This window comes from Phocoena phocoena, chromosome 10 (assembly GCF_963924675.1).
Source record: "Phocoena phocoena chromosome 10, mPhoPho1.1, whole genome shotgun sequence".
NCBI classification, from domain to species: domain Eukaryota; kingdom Metazoa; phylum Chordata; class Mammalia; order Artiodactyla; family Phocoenidae; genus Phocoena; species Phocoena phocoena.
The window spans coordinates 83,415,100-83,428,561 of record NC_089228.1 but is presented as its reverse complement, the minus strand read 5'-3'; the positions used below and the strand labels follow the sequence as shown (position 1 = coordinate 83,428,561).

Below are 13,462 nucleotides of genomic sequence, written 5' to 3'. Positions count from 1 at the left end.
ATTCTGTGATCTATTTGCTAGTTTAACATATTACCGTGTATCCCCTAGGTTACATCAGGGAAAGAAAGAAATGGAGGAGGCACACATGCTATTATCTGCCTCATTCTGGAAGTGACTCATTTCTCTCCTCATAGTTCATTGCTTTGAACTAGTCACGTGTTCCCACCTAAATGCCAAGGTAGTGGGGCAATGTGTAAACAAACACTCTCTCTGGCCATAACCTAACTTGCTCAAATCAAACAAAGAGAAGGACATACGTTCCATGATTACGGTAGCAGTCTGTCTCCCACTCCCCTACTGAATGTAAACAAGGAATTAAATACCCCAGATGCTGCTGGCAGGCATCTAATTTATGGATGGAGAGGGAAGGCAGCCTAAAGATCTGCCTTTAGTTAATTGATTAATAAATGGCAAAGTAGTGGTGACATTGACAAGCCATTGCATCTACCAACTTAATCTTTCATTCCCCTGAACTCCTTTGTATTATTATAATGTGTTAATAAATGTCCTTTATTATTTTAGCTAGTTTGAGCTGAAATTTCAATTACTTGCAGTCCAAAACGTCTTAACCGATGTACCGCATCACGCAGTGGCTTAGTGTTCTGTGGTTTGGGGAAGCTTGTCATGCATTAGAATGAGGCAGGATTTGAAGGCAGGAGGCATGGCTTTGAGTCTTGGGTCAGCCAGTTCCTGGCTCTGTGACCTTGGGCAAGATGTTTAACCTCTCACTTCCTCATCTATCAAATGGGGACAATAGCAGCCTAAATTGTTTGAGATTGTTGTGAGAATCAAATCAAGCACTAATGTGAAAATACATTGTAAACTATAAAGCAACATAAAACACTACCTTTGTTATATGGCTCGCTACTTGCCTTAAGGTGGTTTCCTTAATACTATATCTGTTAAATAAAAAAAGGAACTCTGTAATCTGAATGGAATGTTTATATTATTGGATTTAGACCAAATTTTAAACAGGATTAAACATTTCATTCTGCCTTGCTTTCTTTTACAGTAAACCAATGATGAGATATTAGAAGACTAGATTAATAGTCAAAGGCATGTCTATCTTCTTCACATTTGAATTGTGTTGCAAGAAGAATTTTCATCTTTGCCATAGAGGATTCAAAAATCAAACAAATCGTCCATAACGCAGTAATGGATGAGTGTTTAGAAGCTGAGTTGGGGGTAAAGTCACTGTATCTAGGTTACTTATTCTACGGTTCATTTTTTTTTGAAGCATGGTTGGTTGTGTGGATGGATTTAATTTTAATTCCTGTACAGATTTTGAGGAAGTTTTAGTGACAGTGCTGGAAAGTGCAAACCAGCAGGAAGTAGCATATAAAGTGAAAGAATGAGGCAACTGAGTAGGGAAGACCATGCTAAAATGATAAGTTAGATTAATTCTGATCCATATCTTAAAGCTGACTTAGGGAAACTAAATTTCAAAGACATAGAAGAAGCTTGCGTCCAGTAGTTTGTGAAGCAGAGACCGTAAGAGAGCATATTTGAGCTGTTCTCTGTAACCACGAATTAGCAATGGTTTATGAAGAGGTACTGTAGCAAGCCGTAGCATAATTAAGTTTATATGTTATATAATTATATAAATAACAGGGCATACCTTTGAGGGGCTATTTTTTCAGCCTACTACATTCTGTTCCCTTATATATTTTTTTCTCCAGTCCATTTTCTCTCTGTTGTTCTGATGGAGTTATTTCTGTTGTTCTATCTTCTACTTCACAGATGCTTTTTCTCCATTCTGTTGTTGAGAACGTATTTTTCAGTTCTCAAATTTCCATTTGGTTTTTCTTTATATCTTCTATTTATTTGCTAGGACTTTCTATTTCCTGACTGAGGCTTTCTATATTTTCATTGTCTATATTTTCATTTTTTTTACATGTGTTCACAATTTCTCATTGAAGCTTTTTTTTTTTAATCGTGGTTGCTTTGTCAGATTAATTCTAACATCTCTGTCAGCTTGGTGTTGGCATCTTTTAATTTTCTTTTTTCATTCAGTTTGAGATCTTCCTGGTTCTTGGTATTTGAGTGATTTTTTATTGAAATGTGGACATTTTGTATTGTTATGAGACTGGATCTTAATTAAACCTTAGGTTTCAGCTGGTTTTCTCTGAAACTACTGTGGCAGGGGAAGTAGGGGAGGGTGACACTGAGGCAATGCCAGAAAAGGGCCAGTAGAGAGTCAGGACTTTCACCATCACCCAGCAATAACAAGTCTGCGCTCACACAGTGTCTGTGGTGACCATGTGGAAGCCAGAACTCCTACCCCTACCCAACAGTAAGGAGGAGCTCAATGTAAATCAGGTGGGGAACCTGGACTTCTACTTCTATCAGGCAGTAATGAGGGGCTACCTTCCCCTACCACACTCTTTAATGTTTTCTTAGCCACAGAAATTCACGTGGCACTTAGCTTTGTTTTGCAAAATTGCGAGGATCACATTATAGTAAAATACTTTTTAAAAGAGCTAAGCTTCTACTGTACAAATATGTAATCATGACCATTACTACAACGGATTTTAATGAAAATTGAAAAACTGCTCAGATAAATTCAGGTAAGGTATAAGAAACCATCTTTTAGCCTTAAGGATCCGTCAGCCGATGGACACTGGAGGGTGCTCCCTGCTGGTGAATCTACGTCTCCTTCGAGAAGCAAGTAGTCTGCACAGACCAGGCTCTGTACAGCATTTGTGTTCAGTTCTCTGCATCTCTGAAACATCCGGAAGCACCGACACGGAAAAGGGAGTCGGATCCTGAGGGATCTATGTAAGGCAAGGGAGAAGAACCCAAGCCAGTCCTGGAGAAAGGGGGCACACCCCAAACTCCAACCCTAAGGTCTTTGCAGAAGTACAGAGCATCCTGCGTGGGGAGGAGCCAGATACCCACCTATACCTGACCAGAGTCGGGAAGCACCGACGGAAACGGGATATTTGGGCTACAGCTCACACCAGGAACTGGAAATAAGTCACAACGCTTGACCGCATCTCCGCCGGCTCCTCAGCCGCCTCTCTAGGAAACCTGGAGGACCCGTTATCTCAGTGGTTGATCTGGCAACCTGGCACGCCTAAGGGTGCTTGGCTTCCTCCTAATAGCTCAGGCAGGAAAATCGACGAGGGCTCGTAACCTCTGGGGTCCAGCAGCCACTCAGTCTGGGCTAATATCTTTCTACTCCACTGAGGACACCTGGCCACTCTCACCGGATTCTCGCAACCCTAGGTTCCCTTAGGACCCGGTCCTCTGACGTCCCAGCCTTCAGGGTCCCTCTCCTACAGTCTCTTAAGGTACCAACTGTCAGTTAACTTCCAGGGTCAGAAGCAATAACCAACATCCACCTAAGGAAAGCGCCAACAAGAGGGGCAGAGGTCGGCTTGCTCCCCACTGTTTTAAATCTTTGCATAATCGGGTCCCTCTGAGTAACCTAACCACTGATTTAGTCAGTCTGGGGTGGGGCCCAGGCAACTGCATTTCAAACAGCCCAGGTGATTCTAATGCAGGTATACACCAAGAAACAGTGGCTTCATCATACAGCTAAGGTAGCTGACATGGAAATCTGGATGTGGGTCCAGAGAGACCTAAAAACATCACAGAGTAATTTATAGACTGTGCTCTTCTCCCTATTCTCCTTTTTATGGAAAGTACTAAAATGAGTGAGGAGCGAAGGCAGTGAGACTATTTTCACTGCTTGAGACTCCTGTACCTAAGACACTTGGAACAACTGAGATGGAGGAATTTCTAATAAGTACTGTGAAGATGAAGCACTTGTCTTGGTAATGCTGTCTCTGCATCTATCTTATTTTTCCTTCTCTTTGGTCACCATTATTGGCCAGAGTTTTGGTGTCTCATTTTGCTTTCTGTCTGATTCCTTTTTATGTTCTCACATTTTGTCCATCCTTTTTCTCTTTCCATCCCATTTGTTTTTTGCAGATGTTTTTTGCAAATGTGTCTTAGGGCTCCAAGTCTAAGTGTCCATGAAACTACATATAATTCACGATGATCTTTGTTCATAGTTTTGTTTTAAAAAAACAATGTGATTAAAAACTAGAAAGATCACTATAAGTACTTAACCACTTGGGTTTCACTTTTCTCATGTATGAAGTGAGCGAAACTCCAAATTTTCTTTTTAAAGCTCAATATTCTCTGATTCTATAGTAAAAAGCTCCCATCACACACAAAAAATACTTTTGATGATTCTACACTGCTTATCAAACAAAGACTCAGTGCATTAGGAAAGTGTTCAAGGCCCTCTCAATCTGGCCCTCGCCTACAATCTCCCACTCCCGCACTTCTTTGCAGGAACTCCGTGACCCAAACTGGAAAACCCCTGGCTCTTGAGCATATCTTAAAATGGGGGTCTTGCCTCACCCTATTCCCTGTGCCAAAAACACTTTCCTCTGTCCTCCACCTCCCTCTGCAAAGAATCTACGTTTCTCTCAATTACTAATTCAACATTTAACCAATGACACATGTATATTCATATATATTTTATATTTCAAAATTCTTCCACAGAAAATACTTATATTTTATAATAATTTTGACCTATTTTTATTTTAAAATTTCCTCAGAGATAATTTTTGTCTTACTAGAAAAAGATAAAACAATCTTCTACTATAAATTATAACTATGTTTTTTAAAAGAAAAGTATTGTCAGATATAGAAAATAGGAGTCATTTCCAAATACAACATATGGACAGAGACTTGATTCTCCTGTTATCCTGACCTTCAACTCAAAATTATAGTGAAAGAGAATCTTCAGGGCTCTATCTACAGCTCTAGGCAGGTTTTGGTTGCAAGATACTTAGCCATTTTTTTGATGCAGTGTCCACTGTCCTAACAGTGCTCAAAGGGGTGCTGGACTATCCTTCAAGAACCAGTAAGGCTATTTAATTGGATTTGAATCAATATTTCTTACACCTTGCTCAACCATAAAACCAAAATCTGCTCTCTCAGACTGAACTTTTCAAGGGGATAGGGAGGGATGGATACTGGTCCAGGGAACACCTGAAATGAGAGCAATACTAGAGATTTCATAGGCTGAATAAAAGGAGCCAGGGCAGAAAAGAGAGGAGAAGTGAGGGAAATTTATAAATGTAAAAGGGAGACAACTAAGGACTTCTGGCCAGGAAGACTGGAATAATCACAGAAGAAGTCAAAGTCTACGTGCCACTGTCTATAGGTTGAGACAAATATTATTTCTCACATAATGAGGAATGTGCATCCTAGATAAAAGAATTAGCATAAGAGAATTAGTACAATTAGTATCAGAAAACAAGGAAAGTTAGTTTGGTGAACTGTCAGTCATTTTAATTGTGTTAACCATCATTGCATTCTAAGCAGTACATCTGTCTCTACAGCATATATAATGTATTTTGTTTCTTGGCATTTTACCAGTTGTTGAGAAAAGTGAGAATGTTTGAGAAGCTGTAGACAAAACAAAACAAAAAAAACAGGCACAGAACAAACCAAATATCCAACCTTCAACTGCAAGTGTAAAAACTCAGTCCATTAGAAATTCATCCTCTAAAATACTAATCTGTTCATATTTTAAACCTTTTAAGAGCTGATATAATTGAATTATCCAAACATACTGCTTCAGCATATTGGAGAAACATTTAAAATGCTTATGAACTCAGATTGTAATAGTATATGTACTATATCACTATATGGAATACATATTTAACTTGAGAAGTTGAGTTTTTTTGAGAAGTTGATTTTATTTCAAACTTATATCTACTATATTTTCCTTAACTTCATCCTAAAATCCCTATGTATTTCTCTTGGATATAATTTAAACCTCAAGACAATAAAATATACTCTTGAGGACATTTAAGACTTTTTTTCTTCTAAGATTGTTGATAATACCTACAATTAGTCACAAGTAGTGACACAAATAGTTTGAAATGTTAGGTCTAAGAATATATAACAGAACAAAATACATGAAACTGAAAAATACCACCTATCACTTCTCCATTCTCCACAGAAGCATTATGTGTAATTCTAGTCATCCAAACCTTGTTTCCTAGCTCGTGGAAATTGTTAGCTTTTAAATAGAAAGTGTTTGACTTGGACTAAACTGGGGAGAAGAATGAAACAATATATAACATTTTGAAGTAGTGATTTTTCATCTGTAGGAGTATGTTGAACTATGGAGCACCAACAAATGAGATATTGTCAACTTGTAAATAGAATAAGGAAGCTCTCTGTTATAATGCAGAAATCTCTAAAGATTATATTGTTTCATGAAAATAAGGTGTAGAAGAATATAAATAGTATGCCATCGTTCTGTGTAACAAGGGAATAAGATTATATATTCATATTTTCTTGTACTTATATAAAGAAACACTGAAAGATACATAAGAAACTAGTAAATGACTACCTATAAGGGAAAGATAGCTACCTTTTTTCAGTGTTGTTTCGATATTAGAACCAGGTCAAGAAAGAATTTTTTTAAAAAACTCCTTCTAAGTAAATTAAAATTTAAAGTTAAAAATAATCACTCACTACAAAAAAAAATAAAATGCCTCAAATGAGAGATAAATGGGAGGAATCTTTCCTGGAGCTCCACTGTAAATTAAATAGGCTGTACATTTATTGAAACATATAGATGGGAGGGTTTGTTGAGCTAAAAAAGCAAAACCTCAGTGCCTTGTAAGTGCTCTAAATTCTATATGGCAATACAGTGCTTCCAGGGGCTTAGTAGAAAGAGCATTGCACTAGGAATTAGGAGAGAGGGTTTTAGTTCCAGCTCCATTAACTAGCTGTCATGATCTTACACAGTCACTTCCTAGAGCTTCTGTTTCCGTATCTGTCAAATAGGGGCACGCATAAGTGATCTCTGAGGTCCCTTAGAGCGTTTCTATTACTCTTAAGTTACCTGTGTGTGTATTTGGTATTCCAATCCAGATTGTTATCACCATAGAGTTTTCATTTTTTTTGGTCTCCTGGCCTTAGTATAAAGTTTTTTAACACTCAGTCAGTGTTAAGGGAAAGAAATCTTTTTATGTATGACCTTGATAATAATCAACAGGTAGTGCTGAGAGGCATGGAGGTTATAAAAAGCAATCAACATGCAAGACTGATCATACTTTTCTGTCTACTTTTGTATATGTTTGAAATTTTCCATAACAAAAGTTTAAATAAAGAAAAAACCCAAAATGCTCATAAGTCACAGGAAAAATACAATGAGGCCTATATTTTTCACAATAAAGATCTGAAGTGAGATATCAGATTTTTAGCTAAGTGTCTTGGTCTTTGCAAAATTTAAAATCATGAGCAATATTTGTTATGACTAGCCATTGAGCTACTAATAATATATGGTTGCTTCAATACCTTGGTTCCTAAACCGAAGGCTGAATTACTAAACCTCTACAGGGAGAAGCCTTCTGTATATTTATGGGAGGATTCATCTGCCCCCTTTTGTAGGTTAAAAAGCAAATTATCCTATCTCATGTGAATGGAAACTAATCTAATAGTTTACATTTCGGATTTTACTGCAATTGTTTTTAAATTAATTTTTAAATACTCAGTGAACTACCTTTGACATTTTGTATTCAGGCTGCATATAATTTTTTAAGACTTTTTTAAAAAAGTTTTTAAAAACTAGGATGAAGGAGTTTTCCTGAAGTACATGTAGAAGACTTTTGGGACAGATGTGTGTGAGACTATGTTGATGAAGTCAACACAATATTCAGTATTGCAGAGTATGGATGTCACTGACCAAAGAGATTCCGACAGATATATTTAAGATATTATGCGTCTCTCAGCATAAAAATAAGAACGTTTTTCACTGGGTCTTCCTTGGAGCTTCCTATACTAGAGGATTAATCTCTTTTTGTTCTCTCAGAGACAAAGTAAGGACCAGAACCCTTGCTACCATGCCTAGTGGTCTGACATCATGAAATTTTGCCCTACCTGTTCCAAGGAGCTAGCTGGATTCAGCCACAGGGTGGACTTTCCGATGCTGGACAAGGTTTGCAGTGGTAACTGAAGTTCTTGCCACATTCCTCACATTCATAAGGTCTTTCTCCAGTGTGAATTCTCTGATGCTTAATGAGGACAGAACGTCGACTAAAGCTCTTACTGCACTGACTGGCACTGGTAAGGTTTCTCCCCCGTGTGGATCCTGAGGTGATGGAAAAGCCCAGCGTTCTGGCTGAAGCCTTTACCACAAACGCTGCACTGGTAGCGCTTCTCCCCAGTGTGGAGTCTCTGGTGCTGGAAAAGGCCTGAGCCGCTGGCTGAAGGCCCGCCCACATTCATCACACTCATAGGGCTTCTCGCCCGTGTGCGTTCTCTGGTGCTCGATGAGGATGGAATTCTGGGTGAAGCTTTTCCCACATTCACCACAGATATAGGGTCTCTCCACTGAAGAGCTTACCCGTTGCTCTTTCCATCTGCCTTCATGGTCACAGGTCTCTCCACACTCAGGCACTGGAATAATATCACCATTCAATTTTTCAGGTATTTCCACACAAGATTTCGTTTCTTTAGACAGATCCCTCTCTGTGGCTAACTCCACATTCCAAGTCCCAGCCTCATCATCTGAAATAATAAATGGATGGCATGAATGTTATGTTTCCAAAGAAGAAAGAAAAAAACTGGTCAGGAGAGTGGGTGGAAAGGGACAAGCAACACATTTTCTGTTTACTTTCCCACTCCCAACAATTATACCGGGACTTCAGGAGAAGATGCCGTGTATCATAACTGCTTGCTTACTGTCTGCTTCTCTCCCACCAGACTGTAAACTTCCTGAAGGCAGGAACCACGTCTACTTTCCTCATCACTGCTTCCCCCGTACCCAGCTCAGTGCCTGGCACACAGCAGACACTAAGTAAATGTGCTCAATCAATGACCATTCAGGGAATGAGTTAGGCTTCCTGCGGAAATTCTAATCCTCACCGATCTCCTGAACTGGGCACACGCCTCGCAAGTTCCACTGAGGCTGCTCTTCCAAGGTTTGGAGCTGGCCACCAGATGACTCCTGGGCTGCTCCTAGAGTTGCTTTCTCCTTCACAAGCTCTTCCTGTTCATGATCATGGGCTGGGACCTGGTAAAAATCAAGGACAGTTAGGAACCAAATATCAGAGAAGACATTGCAAAGGCCTTCTCAGGACCAGTGGATAGGAAAAGAAGGCTCAAGAAATTGGCAAAGAAAACAAGGCAGAGAGATTAAGAGCCTATTACAGATCAAGTTAGGCATAAAGAAATCCATCTTTTCCTCTCTCCTCCTCTTACTGCACTGAAACCCCATGCTTGATCATACAAGTACAAACCCCTGTTCTCCCATCTTCCCACCTGCTCTCCTGGTTCATCCAGCTCTCTCTCCAAATCCTCCAGCACAGTTACCGCCTCCTCTCCACTCACTGGGCGGTGCTCTCTCACCCAGGCCTGTAGCTCCTCGGGCAGGATGGTCAGGAACTGCTCCTGCACCAGCAGCTCCAGGATCTGCTCCTTGGTGTGCATCTCTGGTCTCAGCCACTGATGGCAGAGTTCCCGGAGTCTTCGAAGAGCCTCTCGGGGCCCAGGTGTCTCCTGGTAGCAGAATTGCCTGAAGCGTCTACGAAAGATCTCTCTGGTGCGAGGGTTATCTCTTGACAGGCCAGATTCTTGCCCATAGGCATGGTCTCCCTCTTCCTCTTTTACTTTCACTGCTATAAGTCCTTCCTGCATCTCTGGAGTCTGAAGGGCCAAGGCTGTGGTCATTTGAGGTTTAACTATTCAGAAAATGAATGTATTCTTGATAATTCCCCCTTGATCTTTTCTTCTGGAAATCCCAAAATCTAAAAAATAATTTGCAGGAAAAAAAGTATTAAAATGTAGAAAATCTTGTCTGCTGGTAGGCACTGGGAGTATTTATACTAAAATCAGTAACTTCGTCTAATGAAGAATATAAATGCATGATTAATAAGGACTATTCAAATACTGATGAATATAGGAAGGCAAACAAAACCAAAACAACACCACACACCCTCCCCGAGTTTTATTGAAGGAAGGGACCATTTTGATCATCCTGAATGAATCAGCTCAAATAAATCAGCTTGATGTACTGGGTTTCCATTTGAATGGCAAGATACTGGACTCATAGTCAGTTTTTAGTTGAATGGGGGTAAAGAAACATTTTGGGCCCAAGTGGTCACCGAAGACACTAAGAATCAAGGAGAGAAAGGAAAGAAAAAGGCAGTGGAAGGGAAAGTAAAGAAGATAAAAAGACACAATGAGGAGCAAAAAAAATGTGCTTGGGAAGAGAAGCGGAGTCCTTCACATCAGGTGAGGTGTGGAGGAAAGAGATGTATGCTTGGAGTGGGGAAGATCTGGGATTGAGACTGATCTTCCAGGTACTCCCTGCACAGTCTTGGGCTTCATCTTTTGAGCCTTAGTCTACTCAATCTGTAAAATAGGGATCCTAAAGCCAACCTTGTCTACCTTTCTAGGTTGATATAGAAATAAAATAAGATCACAGATAAAGAGCACAAAGAAGCTGGCAGTCTGGTAAACTCGAAAGTATTATAAATTACCACTATTGTTATTTTTATTATAAATTTTATTGACAGATTAAATGAATATCCTAGTGATCGATCTAAACACTAAGGTGAAAGAATCAGGAAGTAGTCAACTGGAGTGGTCTTGGTCCATAGATATTAAAATGAAGGAAATATTAGTTCTAATATTTTTAAAACATAGAACTTTAGCTCTTTCTTGCTCTTCAATTTCTTGGAAATTGTTTCTCTTTGAAGTTCCTTGAGGATGGAGAGTGGGCAATCGTATGTAAAATAAAATAAGCGCTAATAAAGAGACAAACGTCTATGACCACTGAAATCTTAATCAGGATAGTAATTAATGAAGGCAATTTTCTGAAAGAAAAATAATTATGTGACCTAATGATTTCCAAGCACCATTTTTTTTCTAGTTCATACTTTATTTATTTTTAAACGTCTTTATTAGAGTATAATTGCTTTACAATGTTGTGTTAGTTTCTGCTGTATAACAAAGTGAATCAGCTATATGCATATGTATATCCCCATATCCCCTCCCTCTTGCGTCTCCCTCCCACCCTCCCTATCCCACCCCTCTAGGTGGTCATAAAGCACCAAGCTGATCTCCCTGTGCTATGCGGCTGCTTCCCACTAGCTATCTATTTTACTTTTGGTAGTGTATATATGTCAATGCTACTCTCTCACTTCGTCCCAGCTTACCCCCGTGTCCTCAAGTCCATTCTCTACGTCTGCATCTGTTATTCCTGTTCTGACCCTAGGTTCATCAGAACCATATTTTTTTTGATTCCATATATATGTGTTAGCATATGATTTTCTCTTTCTGACTTACTTCACTCTGTATGACAGACTCTAGGTCCATCCACCCTACTACAAATAATTCAACTTTGTTTCTTTTTATGGCTGAGTAATATTCCATTGTATATATGTGCCACATCTTCTTTATCAATTCATCTGTCGATGGACACTTAGGTTGCTTCCACATCCTGGCTATTGTAAATAGCACTGCCATGAACATTGTGGTACATGACTCTTTTTGAATTATGGTTTTCTCAGGGTATATGCCCAGTAGTGGGATTGCTGAGTCATATGGTAGTTCTATTTTTAGTTTTTTAAGGAACTTCACTGTTCTCCATAGTGGCTGTATCAATTTACATTGCCACCAACAGTGCAAGAGGGTTCCCTTTTCTCCACACCCTCTCCAGCATTTCTTGTTTGTAGATTTTTTGATGATGGCCATTCTGACTGGTGTGAGGTGATACCTCATTGTAGTTTTTTTTTTGTTGCTTTTTTTTTTGCGGTACACGGGCCTCTCACCGTTGTGGCCTCTCCCGTTGCGGAGCACAGGCTCCGGACGCGCAGGTTCAGTGGCCATGGCTCACGGGCCCAGCCGCTCCGTGGCATGTGGGATCTTCCCGGACCGGGGCACGAACCCGTGTCCCTGCTTTGGCAGGCGGACTCAACCACTGCGCCACCAGGGAAGCCCCCTCACTGTAGTTTTGATTTGCATTTCTCTAATGATTAGTGATATTGAGCATCCTTTCATGTGTTTGTTGGCAATCTGTATGTCTTCTTTGGAGAAATGTCTGTTTAGGTCTTCTGCCCATTTTTGGATTGGGTCGTTTATTTTTTTGATATTGAGCTGCATGAGCTGCCAAGCACCATTTTTGGGCAGAGGCTTTCAAACTTATTTGACCAGGACCCTCAGTAAGAAACGCTGTATATTGTGACCAGAACACACATACATGTGCTTATGAATACGTTTGTGCATGTCTGAGATACACATATACAAATAATTTTTTTTACAAAATACTATGTACCCTTACATTATGTGATATATACTCTTATTTTTTTAATCCTATTTCATAAAATGAAAAAACAAAAAACCCTGGTCATAGCCCACTACATAGATTTCACGACCCACAAAGGGATCATGACCTATAGTTTTAAAATGTTTTTGTTTTAATTTTAAGTAAAATTATTGTAATTCACTGTAAAAATAACCCTACACTATTCTTAAGTATTGGCATACATCGCAAAATTTAAAAAACCAAGGGTAGATTATTTAAATTATAAGTGAACACTGATCATACTACAACTAGAAGAAAAGTTAAATTCACCATTGACATTATTGGTTATAATTATCAAAGACAAAAAAAAACCACATTGGTGTGGGACAGCATCCTTCTGGATAACCTGTGAACATTATCCTCTCACAAATTTCTAACATCTTTGGCTTGCTTGACTTCTATAGACCACCCTAGGAAGAATGGAGAGGGTTTTTACTCAAAAGATAGGATCCCTGAGTTCATGTTTTCCCCCAACTCACCACCACTCTGACCACCACATTATCTTTTTCTGTCAGAACTTTTCATATTCCACTCATTCATTGAGCAAATATTTACTCAGAGCCTACCACATTCCAGGTACTGTTCTAGGCTACAAACAAAAAAAATTTTCTCATCTCAAAGAATTTACATTTTTATAGCAATATAATAATAGCTGACATTTATAGTGCTTTTCATTTACCAGACACTGTTTTGGACGCTTTACATATATTAACTCAATTAATCCTCAAAGCAACTATGAGTAAGGTACTATCATTACCCCCACATTGCAGATGAGAAAACTGAGGCACAAAGAGTTTAAGTCATTCATGCAGTGCTTCACAGGTAGTAAGTGGTGAGCTGCAATTCAAACCCAGCAAAGCTAACTCTAGAATTTAAAGTCTCAATCACTACACCACTCTCTCTCCTCTATGTGGGGGTAAGAAGGGGACAGGATGAGGAAAGGGGACCATAGGAAACAGACAATAATTATATGTCAAGTAGTGATAAATGCTATATAGAAAAATAAAGGTAAAGGAGATAGGCAGTAAGGGAGAAGAAAGGTCTCTATTTTATGTGGGGTAGTCAAGGAAAGCCTTGTTGACAAACCATTATTTGAGCAGAGACCTGAAGGAA

The 13,462-nt window shown here is 39.3% G+C and overlaps 2 protein-coding genes across 2 annotated transcripts in view; both read right to left on the bottom strand.

Annotated features, from left to right (window-relative positions):
• Positions 1-264, bottom strand: part of LOC136129673 (zinc finger and SCAN domain-containing protein 23-like) — a 1,249-nt gene extending 985 nt beyond the window's left edge. Inside the window, 1 exon segment of the mRNA XM_065885990.1 lies at positions 258-264. Within this exon segment, the coding sequence (XP_065742062.1) occupies positions 258-264 (7 nt within the window).
• Positions 265-7,933: 7,669 nt separating this feature from the next.
• LOC136129053 (zinc finger and SCAN domain-containing protein 23-like) lies at positions 7,934-9,711 on the bottom strand. The gene is given in 6 exon segments (XM_065885136.1): positions 7,934-7,981; positions 7,983-8,099; positions 8,101-8,238; positions 8,240-8,550; positions 8,908-9,055; positions 9,304-9,711. Coding segments are annotated over 6 exon segments (1,170 nt in total).
• Between the last annotated feature and the right edge of the window lie 3,751 nt (positions 9,712-13,462).